Consider the following 16,555-nt stretch of genomic DNA (forward strand, 5'->3'; position numbering starts at 1 on the left):
CATACCACATGCGCTCTGCTGCGTTGGAGCGCGGCGCTACCAGAAATCAGGCCAGTTGGAAGTATTGGTATGCTGCCCATACGGTCCGTATTTCGCCGAGCGGTTTTGCACAGCGCATTTTTGATAGGGATCTATTACCAACAGGTATGCCTTAACTGCAAAGTCGATTTGGCATTTTGGGATTTATGCGCACTGTATGGTGTGAGATGTTTATGTATTTTTCGCTGTGAAAGGGAAATCATAGTCAATAATGCAGCAGCTTCAAATCAATAACGCAAAATGACAGGATATCATAAAATTGCCAGAGCCTTTATTTTCATTCAACATTACAAAAAGAAATAACCTATTTACAATTGAATTGAAATTGCCATTAGTCATTATTCTCTGACCGATTACTACAGATGATCAGTAGTAGTCCTCTAGGTCAGCTTTGTCTCCCTGATTCTGAATCTGCTGCTGCTTCTTGTACAAATCAGCAATCTGGAGGAAAGAGAGGAGACAGACAGAAGGAGATTGAGAGGGAGAGGGAGAGACGGAGCGAGAGAGAGCATGAGAGAGAGAGAGAGAGAGAGTTCACATGAGACAGCACGCATGAAAGAGAGAGGGGGAGAGAGGGAGAGAGAGAGAGGGGGGGGGGAGAAGATCATGAAGTCAGGTCAGTAAAACGAGGAGGACAGGCTAAAAATAACCATTTGATTATTCATATCCCGGGCTTTGAAGCTGGTGACTCCCAGCCGCTGACTGGGAGAGGAGGGTTGCGTTCACTCAAGCTCATCAGGACGTGTGTGTGTGTGTGTGTGTGTGTGTGTGTGTGCATAATGCGTCAACAGCTGGCCCACCCGGAACCAGCATATACCAATACAGCAGGGCGGCGTAGTGAGGAGGGCAGTGGAGTCCAGTCATGAGCCGTGGAGGCCAAGAGCCCGCAGGTTTTCCTTCCAAACGAACACAGCGGCCGACTTCACTGATTAGCATATGTTCAAGCAGAGAGGAGGAACTAATCAGTGAAATCACCTGGTGCAGTGATCAGTTGGAACGAAAACCTGCAGACTCTCGGCCCTCCGCGGCTCATGGTTGGACGGCAGTGGAGTAGAGACGCCGCCCTTCAATCAGAAGACAAGTGAAAAGAATTTCCCTGCAGGGATCAATGAATTACCACATGATTATTATTCCTACAACTACACAGACCTCAGTGTAACTCTGCCTTGCACTGTTCAACTTCACACTACCAGTCAAAAGTCTGGACACACCTGATTGAATGTACTTTGTCTTTTCATTCTCTTAAAGCCATTTTAATCTAAAGGCTTATGCTTAAATGCTTGAAATTTGTTTCTTAGACAAATATAAATAGTGAAGTTGATCCTATGTATGAATTTCTTTCCAAAGCCTTTGCCTTTCCACCAAGGCAAAGGGCGACTACTTTAAAGAATCTAAAATATAAGATAGTTTTGATTTGTTTAACACTTTTTTGGTCACTGCATAATTCCATTTGTGTTATTTCATAGTTTTGATGTCTTTACTATTATTCTAAAATGTGGAAAATAGTAAAAATAAAGAAAAATGTGGTGTGTCCAAACTTTTGACTGGTAGTGTAAGTAGATACCTGGCTTGCATGTTAAAGGATGGGTTGGTGAGAGCGGTGATGTCCAGAACAGGAAACTCCACTCAACAGCCAACTAGACTTTTAGAGAGGAGTGGAGCCTCCAAATGGCGGCTGGTTTCCTGCCAAAGTGGCTGGTAGACTGTAAACAGGATTACCAGCCAGAGCCAAAATGTACCAGCATTTGTCTGGTTGGTGGTGGTAATTAAAATTCTCCGCCCTTGGGATTTTCAAGCTGGCTCCTCCCAGGACAGATTGATTGATTGATCGATTAATTACCATTTATATACAGATAATCTGACGTACCTGCGCTCCGGTTGTGGCGTCCTCCGGCTTCTTGTCGTCTCTGATCCGAAGGAAGCGGGGGAACCTCAGAGAGATGCCTTTCTCTGAGTCCACCTGAGGACAGACAGACAGAAACACAGAGGCAAATCAGCGCTGACCATCGTACCTCGTCCACTTAACTGCAATTTGAGCGTTTATCCTTTTCTTGCTTGGATTGAAAGTTTACACATTAGTTAATGTGTTGAGTGAGTTTTTGTGACTGTCAGGCCCTTGAAAGCTACTAAAACCTCACTGGTTAAAGGTTTTTAAACATGAAAGATTTAAAGATTTTGAAACATCAATATATTATTGTCAAATTAACTGTGATACATGGGCATAATTACCGTAAACAAATGAGACCATGGTTGAAACAATTGGTAGCCTCTATCGCACACCATTGATATAGTTATATATAGTTTCCACTATCTGCCTTCTTCCTGTTTTGTGCCATAAAGCAATCCAGTAGATTTCCCTCCAAATCCGATGGCTCACAATGTAAAATGTAGTGTAGCGGCCAGAAGAGGCAGACAATTGTTTCCGCAATGGTCACATTTGTTTACGGAAATTATACTAACTAGTCCATACCCGGGAATCTGCCACAACTCCGCGCAGACTTGCCAAAAATGCGCATAAACAGCGTAAATTTGGGAAAATGGAAAAATTGGCTTTGTCAGTCCCTGCCTATGCCAATGCTCAATGCCCATGTGCAGTTTCAGATTGATTGGCCAACCCATTGAGGAGCAAAATGGATGCAGACAGACAGACAGAAGGACGGACAGTTTTCCTCATTTTATAGTAGGATATCTCAAAATTAACGTGGTAAATTAATGACTTATTGATGCTGAAATGCAACATGCAGCACCTGTAAATAAATACGAAAATAAGAACTGTTGTCTTCACTCCTAAAATAAAATATTTCTTTTCAGACTCAAGAGCCATTTCAGGGCGCATGAAGTGAAGTGCCTTTGGGTACCATGAAGAGCAATATACAAATAAAATGTATTATTACCGTGCACGATTACTATTATTATGATAAAATGACTGTTGTGTACTGGTGCTGTTAAGGCAAACACTTCACAGTATGCTTGCTGTGGGACTTTGAGTCCAACATGCATCCTAACCACGGGTAATAAACGGGTATCATTCCATTAAATCCAACATCTTTTACAACAATTTTTAACAACTCCATTAAGAGTCGCTAATTAAGACTTTTCATTGTTGGCAACAGACCATAACAGGGAGAATTTATCAGCGGAAAAACATGGGGGAATTAACAGGCCGAACTGACCATTCCCATGGCGGCCTTGTAGACGGGCGACAGCGACAGGTCGGCGCACTTCACCTCCCAGACCTGCACGGCGTCCAGCCACACGTCCGGCTCTGCTGATTGGTCGATGCGGTAGTAGGCCCGGGGCTTGGGCAGAATGTGCTCCTGGAGAGAGGAAGAAAAAAATATGTTTAAAAAAATAAAATAAAAAATAGGACAATGCATTCATGGAGAACTTGATAAAGAGACAGTGACAGAGTGGCTTTGGTTGACCCGGTGGATGCTGCTACTGCTTCACAATCGCATCCCGAGAGACAGCAAAGGTTTCAACACGGCTGTATTCAAATCATACCCGCTTGCCTGAGGGGCAACATGAGTGGGAGGTTTCCAAACTACATTATCACACTACTATATGAAAGATTTCATTCCAAAATGCTTTGATCCACACACATACACATTTTTGTTACCTGATATTCACTGCTCAAGATATGAAAAACACCGGCAGCTCAGACATCCACCAAAATGTTACTAGTCTGCAAGTAAGCCAAGAGAACTATCAATTTCAATAATATTTAAAAGCCCCTTTTTACTTTGATACTAGCAATCATTTTGTCAGCGCAGGTGCCATACTTTTCCAAATGATAGCTATCTCGTTTTGGAATGAAATGCATCCATTTCTGCAAATGTGATTCTCAACCAGTGCGATGTTAACTAGGCTGCCGCAGTGTCCGCGGATCTAGGTCATAGTTAAGTAATGCTGGGGAGAGACGGCAACAGCAGTAACATTATTTATACTGTAGGTACTCAAGTGACGCTCTTAAACGGAGTGAATTACAAAGAGTGAGCAGGTAGGTGTTTAGTGTCTTGCAAAACATGGCTGTTTATAGACACATCAGCTGTGGCGGGACTCCAACCCGTGGCCTTTAGGTTACAGTACGCTCTCTGTAACCACTGGATCACCCTGCCACCCAGGGGTGTTTGTATGGAACCAATCCTCTCTGTGTTGAGTCTCGTCGGCCTGCAGCGCTGCAGCCACAGCAAGACGGCCTCTCCTTAATTCACTTTCAGTTGGAGTGCTTCATTACAAAACAACACAGTATGGCCTGTATTGGTTTTGGGGAAAAAAGGTTACAGCACCTTCAATCAGGGTTTCACTGTGATTGTGCACTGTACAGCAGTTTGTAACCAAGTCTAAACCCTGAAAACATCACTTCAAAATGAAAGGTTTTGTTCCACAACAGTATACCTGTTTTTCAAGAACACTGTTACCTGATGATTAGTCAGTACTTCAACAACACTTGTTTGCATCCTCAAAAACTTTACCGTTTTGTAAGCACAGGTCTAAATATAGCTAATAAAGTCAGTTATGTACTCTAATGAATTTTACCTCCCACAGCAGCTATCGTTTTCCAAGTGTAGGTGTCATTTTTTTCAAATGCTGGCTCTCCTGTTTTGGAACAAACCTCTTCAAATGTAAATTGATACAGCAATTCATTACCTAACGTGAAGGCGCGCTCTCTCAATTACTTCGTCATTGTTTGGGTACGAAAGCCTTTGGATGACTAACATTTTCCTGATATCTGAAGGGTTTTTATTCCAAAAAGCTGTGTGAAACATTGTTATCTTATGGTCATATCATTGGTCAATATTTCCCAAGTACAGATGGCTACACCCAAACAATTTTGTTTTACAGCCAAACTCTTTTGGTTTGATGATTATGACAAAATTGGCATATGCTCCAAAAAAAGGTGGATTCTGTGTGGGCACAATCTGTAAAGCCTGGGGAAAATACACCAGCATACTTTGTGTAATACCTGGGTTTGTTTAGGAATATGTTATGAGCTCTCTCATTTTGGCAAGGTAAAAGTGAGTGTCTCTTACAAAATGACTGCAGCATTTGAGTTGTTTTATTTTAGGAGTATATTTGCACAGTGGCCAGCTCATTTTGGAATGAAAAATCTCCATTTGTATCTGAAAAGAATGGAATGAATGAAGAAATGATTGCTTTCAAAGTGAATGGGGCCCAAAGACCTGAAGCACACAGCTCTTTCAACCTCAAAAAAGACGTTGGTTCTGGGTAAAAACCAAGTAAATGCAATTTTGGCTATTTTTTTTTGTCTTTTTATTACTTGAATTAAAGGTTTACACGGTCATTTAAATATTGAGCAAGTTTTGCGACCCTTGCAGCCTTGACATGTTAATAGCCCAGGGTGTGATTTCAAAAATACTTGGGCGTCAGTGAGGGGAAACGCGTTCTTTTCTTCATTCCTGAGAAACGTTCTTTATTGCAGGCTTTTACCCGACTAGTAAGCGCGACAGCCTCGCAGTGCCACTTTACCTTTAAGAACTTGTAATGCTGCTCCAGATCTTCATCCTTGAAGCCCGTCCCGATCTGGAGGAGACAAAAGGAGATAAGAAATACACACACGCGCACACACACATATATTTCCCCCATGGTGAGACAGCAGACATTTGGCAGCGTGCGGCAGAACACAGAACAGCGAGCAAATCCCCCTATGCCAAAAGCGCCTTGTCTGGCTGCTTTGCCTGAAGCGTCGTGTCACCTCTCAAAGACTTGAACCCGCTGAGACGCGAGCAGAGACGAAGGAGTCACCTAGCAGGCAGACGGGCACGCGAAGGGAAAGAGGGGAGGCGGATTTTTAACGCAAATATAGCGTTTTTCCACCTCGCAGACGTACTCAAAGCCGTTCTTGTAGGTGTCCAGCAGGAGCCTCGTGTTTCTAAGGGCGGGTTCACTCCAAGCATGTTTGGAGCGGTTTATTCAAGCTCTGGAGCGGTTACTGAATTGGTTCGGTTCATTTGGGCAGGAGAGAACAATGGCATTCGAGCGCGGCTAACACCAAATAACCGCGCTAAGACGTCTGAAAATGCGAGTCTCAGTCCTTCTCCAAACGAACTGTGGTACGGTTCTTTAGGAGTGAGAACAGAATCCAACCAAACTGCAGGAAAGGACAAAACGCAAGGGTTTATGGGTATAAGGAGATGGATGTCGATATCTGATAACCAGTAGCTAGTCATGCTTGGAAAGCCCAGCATAACAAAATGAGGGCAAAATGTGTTCTTAACTGGTATGAACTAGAGAAGGTAAATTAGAGCGAGAATTCTCTAACCCTAAGAATTCTCTAACTCTAAGAATTCTCTATCCCTAAGAATTCTCTAACTCTAAGAATTCTCTATCCCTAAGAATTCTCTAACTCTAAGAATTCTCTATCCCTAAGAATTCTCTATCCCTAAGAATTCTCTAACTCTAAGAATTCTCTATCCCTAAGAATTTTCTAACCCTACGAATTCTCTAACCCTAAGAATTCTCTAACCCTAAGAATTCTCTATCCCTAAGAAATCTCTAACCCTAAGAATTCTCTAAACCTAAGAATTCTATCCCTAAGAATTCTCTATCCCTAAGAATTCTCTAAACCTAAGAATTCTCTAACCCTAAGAATTCTCTATCCCTAAGAATTCTCTAACCCTAAGAATTCTCTAACTCTAAGGATTCTCTAACCCTAAGAATTCTCTATCCCTAAGAATTCTCTAACCCTAAGAATTCTCTAACTCTAAGAATTCTCTAACCCTAAGAATTCTCTATCCCTAAGAATTCTCTAACCCTAAGAATTCTATAACCTTAACCCTCCTAGAAGACAAAGTAGTTTTAGCCAAACTGCTTTTTCTGTCAGAACCTCTCAGGATTGGAACAACTTAGCGCAACACATAAGAAACTGTGCCAATTACCATTCCTTCTCCACAACATTAAGAGCCCGGTTTATTAGAAATCAAACTTGCGAACACTAGAACAGGGAGGTGTTTTCGTGTTGTTTGGTGTCTTATTTGTCATCATTATGCTTAGTGTAAGAGCTGCTCTTGCTTATCATAGGCTCTGTACATAATATCCACACTTCACCAGGACTAACATTGTGTCGTCATTAGGGATGCACCGATCCGATACTGATATCGGATATCGGTCCGATACTGACTCAAATAGCTGGATCGGGTATCGGTGACAATGGGGCCGATCTATTCAATTAAATTCTATGTTTATGTCTACGTGCGCATACTACGTCATGCGTCAGCAGCGCGCCGGTAGACCCGGCCATTTGCCTTCGGTCCGTCCGGTGGCTCCTCCGGTCCAGCACATGGATGTATTAAACTAGGTCCAGCAGCTCCGGAGGATCCCGCCTGCCGCGCTCAGCGTCTCGCGCACTGAATTCTCGCTCATGGGGCGCGAGCCTCCCGCAGCTAGCATCCAGGCTAACAAGCTAACCTGGCGCCCAACCCTCATAACAGAGCCGGGGTCGGGGTGAGCTGACCGGGGGTCGGTGCTGATGCTCGGTAGTTAAAAACACACCTGCATGAATACTTTGTCTCGGTTATATGTTTAAACTCTCCCGGGTCACCGCGCGGCCGAGCAGGCTGCCATTTAACCTGCTAGGTAAAGTAGTTTTCCACCAATTATACAATCGGCGCGTCCAGCCAGACTCCATTCATAAATCCAAGGTTTAAGGGGACTCGGCTGTAGGTCAACGTTGTTTCCTGCCACAACACGATTTAAAGTGTTTTCCATGTTTGTCAGGTACTGCTGCTCCATTCGGCCGACACACAGTCAGACTAACATACCTTGATTTTTTTTCTGAGGGCTGTTTCATAAAGCAAGATTACCAGTTAAGCCAGAGTTATTTCAGTAATTTAGGCTTATTCTGCATATTTTGAATGTTTTGTTTTTACCAAGTTACTTGTTTATACTACTTGTGTGAATTGTGATTTAATTTATCAAGTTTGTTTGCACTAGTTTGTGACTTAATTGTGATTTAATGTTTACATTTTGTTCTCATTTGATGCAGTTGTATTGTTTTATACTGGAATTTTAATTCCTGACCAATTTGTTGCTGCATTTAAAAGGTTTACACTTGAATTGTAATTCCTGTTAATTTTGAAGATGTTTTACCAAGTTGCTGGAGCACGATTATTTATTATTTTAATAATAAATAACAATTGAGTACATTTATATCTATATATTTATTTGTTACATTTTGCTTTACAAAGTTAGGAAAGCAATGTTAAAGTCAAGCCTGATGTTGCTTTACACATAAAAGAATGATCCCAGTCTCTTCCACACAGTGAGGCATAGCCTACAGTTTACTAATTAAACACTGGTATCGGATCGGTACTCGGTATCGGCCGATACCCAAAGCCCAGTTATCGGTATCGGTATCTGGACTGAAAAAGTCGGATCGGTGCATCCCTAGTCGTCATGCTATTTGTTGATTGTGCTGTCATGCTATTTGTTGATTTGTTGATTGTTGTCATGCTATTGTTGATTTTGTGTCATAAGAGCTGTCTTTCTTGTCTCTATGTAGTGCAGGCTCTGTTTGTATCTGCATATTTTTCACTGTTTTTATCGCTGATTGTATTTTCAATGCTTTTATTCTTAACGTTTGTGCTTTCAACTATTGCCTGCCCGGGGACTACAGATGAACATTAGCCTTTTTGGCTAACTCTGGCATATTTTCAGAAATGTTATTAATATGCACTGTCACTGTCAAATAAAGTAATAAACTAAACTAAACTAGCTAGAGAGTAAAGAGTGCAGACAAGTCCATCATGCTTAGTTAACGTTACAGGAACTGGAATTTGTTATTTGTTATGACTCTCCCCGCTGCCAAAATCTCCAACTTGCTGGAATGACAGGTTACCAAAACTCTGTTCAATAAACGAGCCTCTTGTGAGTCCATGTGACTTTTGTTTACAGACCTTGGTTTGTTTGTAATTGGGCATGGGGAACCCATACCGACCAAGTTTTCCACTATGGTTCTGACCAAAGAAAACAAACTCTAGGTGTGATCGCACCCTAGCAGTCCTTTTAATAATCCCTTATTCATGTCATGACTCATTTCTGTTTAGTTTGCGTTTTCATTTGGGATGGGGGTGGGTTGGTGGGGTCAGAGGGCAGGGTCGGGCCGCAGAGCAGCACCCCTGGAGCTGGTGGGGATTCAGTGTCTCAAGGACACTTCAGCAGGGCGGACTCCTGAGGCTGCGTTGGGGGAAATGGAAATGTGGGTTAAATTCTGCTTCCAGCTACAAGAAAGCTTCTCAAACCAAGGGTTCCCAAAGTTTACCATGTCAAGGACACGTATTGCGCTACAGACACCCTTTTGATGAGAGCTTGTTTAATGAATGAAATAAAACTTAAATGAAACCATGTATTTTTCTGAGAACCTTTGAAAGGGTTCAGAGGGAACCCAACTTCAGGAGCACCGTCTCCTACATGTAGAAAAGGCTTCATGATCCCAAAACCAAGGTACAGGAAAGGAGTTCTAAATTGTCAAAAGTGAGTTCAGATCACCAGAAAAACCCCAACAGCTGTAAAGTTGTTCGGCAGGCTTGTGACCAGAAGGTCTTGGTTCGAATCCCCCAAACGGCTTGGAAAATCTGGGTGAGGAAAGTCCCATCCCTGAATAACAACCGTCAATGTGCTTTTGAGCAAGGATCTTAACCTCCAGTTGCTCTAGTGGTGCTGCTGAATGGCCAATAGCAGAAGACTGGTTGTACTGGGCAGCTCCCAGGTGTGACTGTGTAACTATATGAAAGTGAAGCAGGGCAGTGCTGAAAAAAAGTGTGTGTGAGTGTGTGCGTGTGTTCTCACAGCTCGGCAAATCCCTTTTCCATGGATAAATACATAAAAGTTACAGAAGAAAAAAAAATTGGAGATGGAAGGTTTTTGCAGGACAACGATGACACAGGATTTATCCTCTGTGGCACAGTCATACTCTGGCTTGTTCACGCTCTCATTATCTCAAACACACACACACACACACACACACCAGTGGTCACGCATGCTCCAATACATGCTTAGCACTTATCCTAAGAAGCACCCAGTCACGCCTCTACGCAGGCTTGTAGACACATAAAGATTTCCTTCAAACTCAGATTTGGGGGGAAAAGTGACAGTTCAAACAAACGCACACACACACACACCCCCAGATTTACACACACACGCATACATAGGCACACACACCCTTGCATACACACATAAAGCAAAACACACAATTATACAAAACACACATTCAAAGCAGACGTAAAAAGCAGACGTAAACATACACACACAAACACACTCAGTCCCGCCCTCACCCCACATACATAGACCCAAAATACACACTACACACACAAAAGACACAAACATACAACACACACACACACATACCTTGCAGACGGACTGGAACTCCTCGTTTTCGTCGTCGTAGCAGGCCAGCAGGAAGCCCCCATAGGTGCCCGTCCTCTTGCCTTTGCCCAGGTAGGCGCCGATCACACACAGGTCCACCGTGTCGCCCACACCCTCCAGGTAGTCCTTCTTCAACTGGGGGAGGAGGGCAGGAGTGTGTGTGAGAGAGTGTGTGTGTGCATGTGTGTGAGAGAGAGTGGAAGAAAGGGTGGAAGAGTAAGAAAGGGAGCGAGAGAAAACATATGTGTGTAAACTTGTGTGGGAGAATGAGTGGTATGCGCCAGGTTTTTCTTTTTGCTGAACATTTTTGTAAAAAGTGTGTTATTTGTGCTACTAACAATGTTGGCAGAGGCACGGACATGCCCCTGTCTACACACCCACGGCCAGAGGGCCCCTTTGAACATTGGATGATGGACTTTATTGAACTCATCCCATGTAAAGGCTACAAATATTGCCTAGTGATTGTAGATATGTTTTCAAAATGGGTTGAGTGTTTTCCTTGCAGGAACGCCACTGCTGTCTCAGTAGCAAAAGCACTGCTGAGAGAAGTGATTCCACGATGGGGCCTTCCATCCAAATTGACTAGTGACAAAGGCTCTCATTTTGTAAATTGTGTGATCCAGAGCCTCGCGGAAAGTTTAAGAGATAAGTCTGAAAACACACTGTGCCTACCACCCAGCCAGTGGAGGTGCAGTTGAAAGAGCAAATCAGACTCTAAAAACAAAGCTGATGGCAGTTGTCATGGGTTGAGGTCTTACCCCTGGCACTAATGTTCATGAGAGGCTGCCCACACAAAACTACTGGACTCTCTCCCTATGAGATGCTCACTGGGCGCCCCATGCGCATGACTAACACCCCTTTTCCCCAAAACAGGTTGACCCTGACTGGTATGGATGATGACATGTTGCAATATTGTTGTGCTCTTAACAATGTTCTGAAGCTCATCTTTCCTAAAGGTAAAAGCTGCATTACCTGAGCCAGCACAACTCCACAACATCCAACCAGGGGACTGGGTGGTGGTAAAAGACCTAAAAAGGAAGCACTAGCACCAACCCTGGCACCCTAACCCTAACCCGTTGGACAGGACCGTTCCAGGTGCTGCTGACAAATCCAGCTGCAGTCAGAGTGGCTGAAAGAGACACCTGGATACACGAGGCCTAGTCATAGTAAAAAAAGCACAAAAGAGTCCTCTACAGCATGTGAAGTGTGTATGGTGTGCAACATGTGAAAGTGGTGATGGGAAGTTACTAGTTTAAGTAACGGCTGCAGACGAGAGTGCATCACGAGGTTAAAATGTCAGCTTACTAAAAATGATAACAGTCTAAACCACAGACTTGTATGTATGTAAAGAATCAGTTGAAACCAGTTTATAAAGAGGAACTTAGCCTGGAACATATTATAAATCAGGCTGTGAACACTTGTTCTGTAAGATGTTTGTCACACTGTATAAAAGAAAGTTTTAAGTTCCTCTTTCCTTAGAGACTGCTCTACAATTGCATGACTAAGGGCGCTTTCACACCTGATAGTCTGCTTCCTTGGTTCGCACCTGATGCGAGAATGACACATTGTTTCGTTTTTCAGCTGGTTCGGTTTGCTTTCACAAAGTCAAAAATCAAAATGGTCCAGATAGGGTTGCCAACCCTCTCGGATTGGCAGGAGACTCCGGTAATTAGCCTCAGTCTCCCGGGATGGAAAAAATAAATTCCCGGAGATTTTTTGATGGCTGAAATTATAAGAATGTGTGTGTGCGCTGGGTATGTTGTACGTCGGGTGTGTCGTGTGCGTCGGATGAAGGTTATTTTCATGACTTTTTGCTGGACTGTGCTTTTTACATATTTACTGTGTTGGTTTTCTTGGCTGTAGGTTGCGCATTTAGCAACTGGCAATGTGTGATGACGGTTAACGGGACATGCACGTTGCGCATTCGGCATTGCGTAATGGTGAGAGGGACACATAGTTTTTGGCATCGCATAATGGTGACAGCATATGGCAACATGTCAGGAATGACATAAAGTGCAAATTTCCATAGTAGATGATCCTATTTTTCTAGTTTTGTATGGTAATGTTGGGTGTTAGAGAGAGAGAGAGAGAGAGAGAGAGAGAGAGAGAGAGAGAGAGAGAGAGAGAGAGAGAGAGAGAGAGAGAGAGAGAGAGAGAGAGAGAGAGAGAGAGAGAGAGAGAGAGAGAGAGAGAGAGAGAGAGAGAGAGAGAGAGAGAGATGATTGATGCTGTGTGTATCAATAACAACGGGCATCATATTATTATTAGTTTTTTGTTTGTCTAACAGTTGATCCATGCAAACGCTAGTTTCACCAGTCACCAAAACAGGATGTGAAGATGTTGTTTTTAACCAATACAATTCAGATTAAATGGTTTGCTTCCTGAGATTGGTTCGAATGTGAAATGAAATGAACCGCTCCACAGTTCACTTGGAAGCGGCCTGAGACCAGCTCTTCGAGGCGGACCAGAGAGCGGTTATTTGGTCCGCACCAGAGTTCGATTAGGGTGTTCACACCACCCCAAACGATCCGAACCAAGGGGGTAAACGCTCCGGGGTTCGATTCAAACGGACTAAACAAGGCTGGTGTGAAAGCACCCTAACATGCTGGAGTCCTCTCTCCATGTACATGTGTAAGGAATAAAGACTTGTATTCACACAGACATCTGATTCAGCATATTAATCCAGGTACTGAGGGGATCATTCTTCCCTGACAGAAAGCATGTACGTTTGTGTGTTTACTTGTATATTCTAAAGCCGTCTTTACACAGAGCGTTTACACGGGGCCACTGGTGGATCTGGCCCGGGTTTAATTTCTGTGTAAAGACATCAAGCCGTGGAAAAGGGGGGTTAAAGTAACCCGGCTCTGGCCCGCCTCACGACGGAGGAGAAGAGCAGCAGAAAAGCCAGACCCGGCCCGGTATTTGTTCTGTGGAAAAGTAAAGCCAGAGAAGTGCCTGTGCAAATGCCATGGTAACCATGGTAACCGTCTCAGCCACAACAAGCGTTCCATCACCTGTGCATGAGATACACGTGGAAGCCAGGCTATCAGCGGGACACTGTGGCACACAGTCAACTGCTGTGTACTTGAGATGAGGGAGAACTGCAAAAATTCAAAGCTTGGTAGAGACGTGGTTTCGATTGAAGCAGTTTAGCTCGTCAAACAGATATTAAACAGAATCATCTTGAAGCTACCGTACTTATAGATAGACTAGTTCTGCAATGATATCACACAATAATCATCCACATGAGATACACCGGTTCCTGTGCTTCCCCTCCCACAGTGTAAAGACGATCACAGCAGGTAAAAGATGGACGCTTATGGAAACTGATCATGATTAATTCTATCCCGGCTCTGCTGCGGCATTTTTAGCTGCGTAAAGACGGCTTATGATTGTATGAGTGTGTGTGGGTGTGAGAGAACGCTTAAGTGTGTGTTTTCGCTTGTGAATTCCATGTGTGTTTTGTGTCAGTGCGTGCCCGCAATTTACAAGCGGTGTGCGTAAGTGTGTGTGAGTTATTGCAGTGTCACATTATTGCCCCCGACCCCCCCCCCTCCCCAAACCCCTTAGACACACACACACCAACACACCTTGAGCCAGTTATGAGAGCGCTTGGCAATTTCGTAGGTGGCGTCCTTCTCTAGAGTCTTCACCATCAGTCCCTCGCAGGAGTCTACACACACACACACACACACACACACACACACACACACACACACACAAACATACACATTATACACCAAAACACGACTCTAGTCGAGCAGAAAGGAAATGAACAGATTATCTTTCAGATACATGGAAGGTCTTTGTCTCACTCTGAGACACAGACAGACACACACACACACACACACACACACAGAAAGAGAGTTCAGGACACAAAGAAACAGCAGGCAAGGACACAGGCATACAACTCAGAAACACACACTCACGTAAAACACACAAGCGAATACACACATTTCTATGTTCTCTCTTGATACACAGACTCACACTACACACACTACACAAGTAAACTCATTTACACAGCTCATAGGTTCTCTCTCTCTCTCTCTCTCTCTCTCACACACACACAAAGAGACAGCAGGCAAGGAAACAAGTGCACAGCTACTACTACACACACACACAACTCACACATACAAAGAGACAGCAGGCAAAGACACAAGCATACAATTAATACACACGCAACATGCAAAAAAGCACATTACTCATACACAGAAAAAGGTTCAAGACACAAAGGGACAGCAGGAAAGAGAACAAGTGCACAATTATTACACACACAAAAACATACAAAAAAAGCACATAACTCATACACACACACACAAATATTCATGACACAGAGACAGCAGACAAAGAAACAAGTGCACAACTCTTTCTCACACACACACACACACACCTCGGACAGACTGCTCCAGGAACTCGGCGATGGCGTCGGTGTTGTCGGAGTCGATGGATCGGGCGAACACAAACTCTCCCTCCACCTCCGAGAAGCTTTCCTTCAGCAGAGCCCGACGCCGACATAACGGCTGGCGCACCAGAGACTGCACACACACACACACACACACACACACACAAACATCATTACAAACAACAAAATTGCATATCATTACAATCATTTCCTCTTCATAGCTTGGAGCCTTCCAATCACTATCAGCATGAAATGCCAGCTCAACCAAACACACACAAACACGGTCTCACACAGAATACAGACAGATAGACAGTCTCACACACACACACAGGGAATCACGATCAGATGCATACACACAGCTTCACACACACAAACTCAATCTCAGACACACACACTGTCTTAGATGGATGGACACACACACAGACAGACAAACACACACACTGTCTCGGACACACAGAGCCTCAGACACACAGTCTCAGACACACACACCATCACACACACTGTCTCAGACACACACACACACTGTCTCAGACACACACACAGTCTCAGACACACACACTGTCTCTCACACACAGTCTCAGACACACACACCATCACACACAGTCTCAGACACACACACTGTCTCTCACACACACACTGTCTCTCACACACACACTGTCTCTCACACACAGTCTCAGACACACACACTGTCTCTCACACACAGTCTCTCACACACTCCGCTGGAATGGCAATGAGCGTTACAATCATTATCTAGTTACGGCCTCCAGTAGCTCCATCATTGACATTCAGGGGCATTGTCGGCATCTCAGCGGGGCGGCGAGCGCGAGCACGTGCACGCCCGCAGACAACAGACGCACACGCCGCTTTAAGATGACGGCGGGCGCGCCGAGAGAGATCTCTGGGTAATATTTTCATCATTACCGGCAGGGCTTACCTCGCCGTTGAGGTAGAGGAGGTCAAAGGCGTACACACACACTTGGACTTTGATCTCTGAGGCATCCACGTCCTGCAGGGAGGCATCAGCACACACACACACACACACACACACACACATTTTAATATCCTCCCTTTACAAAAATATGCAAATACACACATTTTATTCACAAATCACTGTACATCCATCCTTGGGACTTGTTACAAAAAGCTCTTTGATTTTCTCCCGTTTGTCTTTCCCGTTTAGTACCCCTCCTTCCTCTGTCTCTCTCTCTCTTCTACCTTTTAACTGCATTGCACCTCTCCGACTTGTTTATCCCTCTTTTCTTCTCACCTCCACCTTATCACTCCCTCCTCCTCATTTCACTCATCTTTCTTCTACTTCTTCGTCTCCCTCGCCTCCCTCCATCCCCCGCTCTCGCCTCTCTTGCACCTTTATAATGTTTGTCCCACTCTTGTTTACTCCTGTCAATCTTTCCACCCGCCTCCTCTGCCTTATTACGGCAGTTCCCACCGTGGCCCTGATATGAAATTCCATGACTTTTCCATGACTTTCCGACCCAAAAATGTTGCTCCTTCCTGGTTTGTTAAGGTTGTTTTTCCCCCCAGAGAAGCCTGGTTTCTGCTCCAGTTGGGCTTGGTGTGGAGAAAAACAGCTGAAGACCACCATCTACCCAACAAATACGTGAAACAAGTTGTAAAATACACTCTGGTATATTCCAGTAATGTGATACGTTCGTAAAAATTCCCTGACTTCCCCAGAAAATTGATCAAATTCCGTGACGTTCCCTGTCTGCA

General features: G+C 44.1%; 1 protein-coding gene across 1 annotated transcript in view; it reads right to left on the bottom strand.

The window, feature by feature from the left end:
• Positions 1-288: 288 nt before the first annotated feature.
• Positions 289-16,555, bottom strand: part of lig1 (ligase I, DNA, ATP-dependent) — a 38,304-nt gene continuing 22,037 nt past the window's right edge. Inside the window, exons 20-27 of the mRNA XM_078287665.1 lie at positions 15,759-15,830; positions 14,813-14,957; positions 14,013-14,095; positions 10,405-10,557; positions 5,530-5,583; positions 3,213-3,356; positions 1,907-1,999; positions 289-480 (exon numbers count right to left, since the gene is read on the bottom strand). Coding sequence (XP_078143791.1) covers positions 406-480; positions 1,907-1,999; positions 3,213-3,356; positions 5,530-5,583; positions 10,405-10,557; positions 14,013-14,095; positions 14,813-14,957; positions 15,759-15,830 — 819 coding nt within the window. The 3' untranslated portion in view covers positions 289-405. The remainder of the gene's footprint in view (positions 481-1,906; positions 2,000-3,212; positions 3,357-5,529; positions 5,584-10,404; positions 10,558-14,012; positions 14,096-14,812; positions 14,958-15,758; positions 15,831-16,555) is intronic.

The sequence above is a fragment of the Centroberyx gerrardi genome, chromosome 13 (genome assembly GCF_048128805.1).
Source record: "Centroberyx gerrardi isolate f3 chromosome 13, fCenGer3.hap1.cur.20231027, whole genome shotgun sequence".
NCBI lineage: Eukaryota > Metazoa > Chordata > Actinopteri > Beryciformes > Berycidae > Centroberyx > Centroberyx gerrardi.